Below are 2763 nucleotides of genomic sequence, written 5' to 3' on the forward strand. Positions count from 1 at the left end.
GTTTGAGTCACTGTACATGTTGTAAAAGATACAAAAAGGAACACAAAACACTTGCAAACATTTGAACATTAAGTGTATATCTGTTCATAAAACATCACAGATTACAGCATGCAGGCTATCTCCAATTCCTCTCCTGTTCTACTACTCTGGATTTATAATACATAACCAGACACAGTTCAGAACTGTAACTTGTAGTTTTGTGTTCTAAATTGTAGTTTTATTTCACTCTGTCACTGTTTGAACTAAATGAAAGTAATGCATAGCGTTAATATGAAAATGGTGCTGGTCCCTTTAAGACTAGCGGAAAATGTGCATTGATACACCATTATTATATACGTTACATAGTTTATTTTGATAGCCTAGGTGAACTGTCTTTGTAGTGTTAAGTGTCAAGGGAAATCACCTCCGCAGCGCGTTAGCAACCTAGAGAAAGACGCAATAATCGCTATTTTTCTGCACTAAACAAGTGAATTTTGCCAAGATATTTTCAGAGATGACAGACAAGATTATAGAATAATAATGAAATGAAAACCCAATTTTGACAAAAAATTGACATTCAGCCTGTTTTTTTACATTTCCTGAAAACGTCCCAGTGCGACACCCTACGGGTTTTCCTAGATCGCATTACATATATACAGCATTCAGTAGTTTTGTGTTATGGGGTGAAACCTTTACTCTCTTTATTAGTAGTGTTTGAGGAGTCAAGTATCATTGTTACTGGTGCTCACACTTGTTCAAACTCTTAAAGGGATAGTTCACCCAAAAATGAAAATTGTCATTCTTTAACCCACCATTATCATTGACCATTAACTGTTCGCTTTTCAACACTCTTCAAAATGTTACAGTGAAATATTATACTGAAATTCATACTGGTTTGGAACAACTTGAGGGTGAGTAAATGATAACTACATTTTAATTTTTGGGTGCACTATCTTTTTAACACTAAGAATTAAATTCCCAGCATGAATGATTACTTGAATCACGTGTCTTCTTTGCCTGGTGGGTGATGAGTAAGGGATAATGTACAGTAAATTACAGTCACAAAATAAACCCTGACAGGGTAATCTTGGGTTTATTTTGCGAGAATAACTGGCTGACTGTAATTTAGCTTATTACACAGCAACTCACCAAATAAAGAAATACAAGGCAGTGTTGTTATTGTCAACTAAAATTAAAACGGTTAAAAATCATTTTCAGTAATTGAAATAAAGCTGAAATAAAATAAAATGTTAGATATTAGACTTGGAAATGTTGCCTTGGCAGGTAACTGAAATAAGTTTGTTGAAGGACTAAAACTGAAAGTGAAATAAACTACAAAACTACACAACAGTATGTGATGTAAAATGAAAATGGAAAATCTAAAAAGAACTCATTCAAAATGTTAATAAATACTATAATACTACATAAATAATGCTAAAGTAACACTGATACAAAGACATGAAATATTGATTTTCAGATCAAATGACCTATTACTATCTTGAAGCTTTGGCAAAGAAATAAATAGTCCATTACCGTGTAAAAAAAATCAGTCTAGCAACTGTAATATTGCTTTAGTGTTCATGTTAATTAGGGCTGCACGATAAATCGCATGCGATATTTAACGCGCATCTTGTCAGAAAGCCGGTTCTGTAATCAGCGGTAAATCTCCATCACGTGCGTGCTTTCACATTGAGCAGCATTAACTACACAGAGCCGTTGTTCACTGACGAGCTGCGCAAAAAATCGCGCGAATATGAACGTGGTTTTGCGCGGCTCGTCAGTGAACAACGGCTCTGTGTAGTTAATGCTGCTCAATGTGAAAGCACGCACGTGATGGAGATTTACCGCTGATTACAGAACCGGCTTTCTGACAAGATGCGCGTTAAATATCGCATGCGATTTATCGTGCAGCCCTAATGTTAATACTGAAGTTCTCTGATTGAGAGAATTGAGAGAGCGAGTTAGCAGTGTGATATGATGACAGACATGATGTACAATACTGCCATGGAAGACAGTGAATGTTAGGAAATATCCGCGATTGACTAAAGTTGACCACAGTACCCTGAAATGCCAAAGATTCATGTTGATTTTGAGTGAGATAAGTTGATGTTCATGTGTTGTTTGTTTTATTCAGCTGAGATGTGGTGAGAAGTGGAGTTTGGACGGTCTAGTGAAGCACTTGTTGAAGAAGCAGCTCTTCAAAGACAAACTTGTGCGCTGTAGTCACTGGGACGACTTTGGTCTGACAGAAGACCAGAAGAGATATGCTGCCACTGATGCTTACGTGAGTCGATATAAACAGTTAGGGGACAGTAAGGAACTTAAGGAACAGTAAATTGGTAAAACTGTGGTGTGATGAACTAAATGCCGTCGATATTATATGTCTGTCAAATCGATTAATTGCGATTTATCACATCCAAAATAAAAGTTTGTGTTTACATAATATACACTGTATGTGTGTACTGTGTATATTTAGATATAGATACACACACATACATTATGTGTATGCATATGTACAGTTGAAGTCAAAAGTTTACATACACCTTGCAGAATCACTGATGCTCCAGAAGGAAAAACTATGCATTAAAGGGGTCATATGATGCTGCTAAAAAGAACATTATTTTGTGTATTTGGTGTAATGAAATGTGTTTATGCGGTTTAAGGTTCAAAAAACACATTATTTTCCACATACTGTACATTATTGTTTCTCCTCTATGCCCCGCCTTCGGTCTGAAAAGCGAGGTGTGCTGGGATTGGCCAGCTATCCAGTGCGTTGTGACTGGC

General features: G+C 36.4%; 1 protein-coding gene across 1 annotated transcript in view; it reads left to right on the plus strand.

Annotated features, from left to right (window-relative positions):
* wrn (WRN RecQ like helicase) overlaps positions 1 to 2763 on the plus strand; it is a 46672-nt gene that overhangs the window by 6544 nt on the left and 37365 nt on the right. Inside the window, exon 6 of the mRNA XM_016522072.1 lies at positions 2114 to 2263. Within this exon, the coding sequence (XP_016377558.1) occupies positions 2114 to 2263 (150 nt within the window). The remainder of the gene's footprint in view (positions 1 to 2113; positions 2264 to 2763) is intronic.

Source organism: Sinocyclocheilus rhinocerous, unplaced genomic scaffold, assembly GCF_001515625.1.
Source record: "Sinocyclocheilus rhinocerous isolate Xijiao unplaced genomic scaffold, SAMN03320098_v1.1 scaffold178, whole genome shotgun sequence".
Taxonomy (NCBI): Eukaryota; Metazoa; Chordata; class Actinopteri; order Cypriniformes; family Cyprinidae; genus Sinocyclocheilus; species Sinocyclocheilus rhinocerous.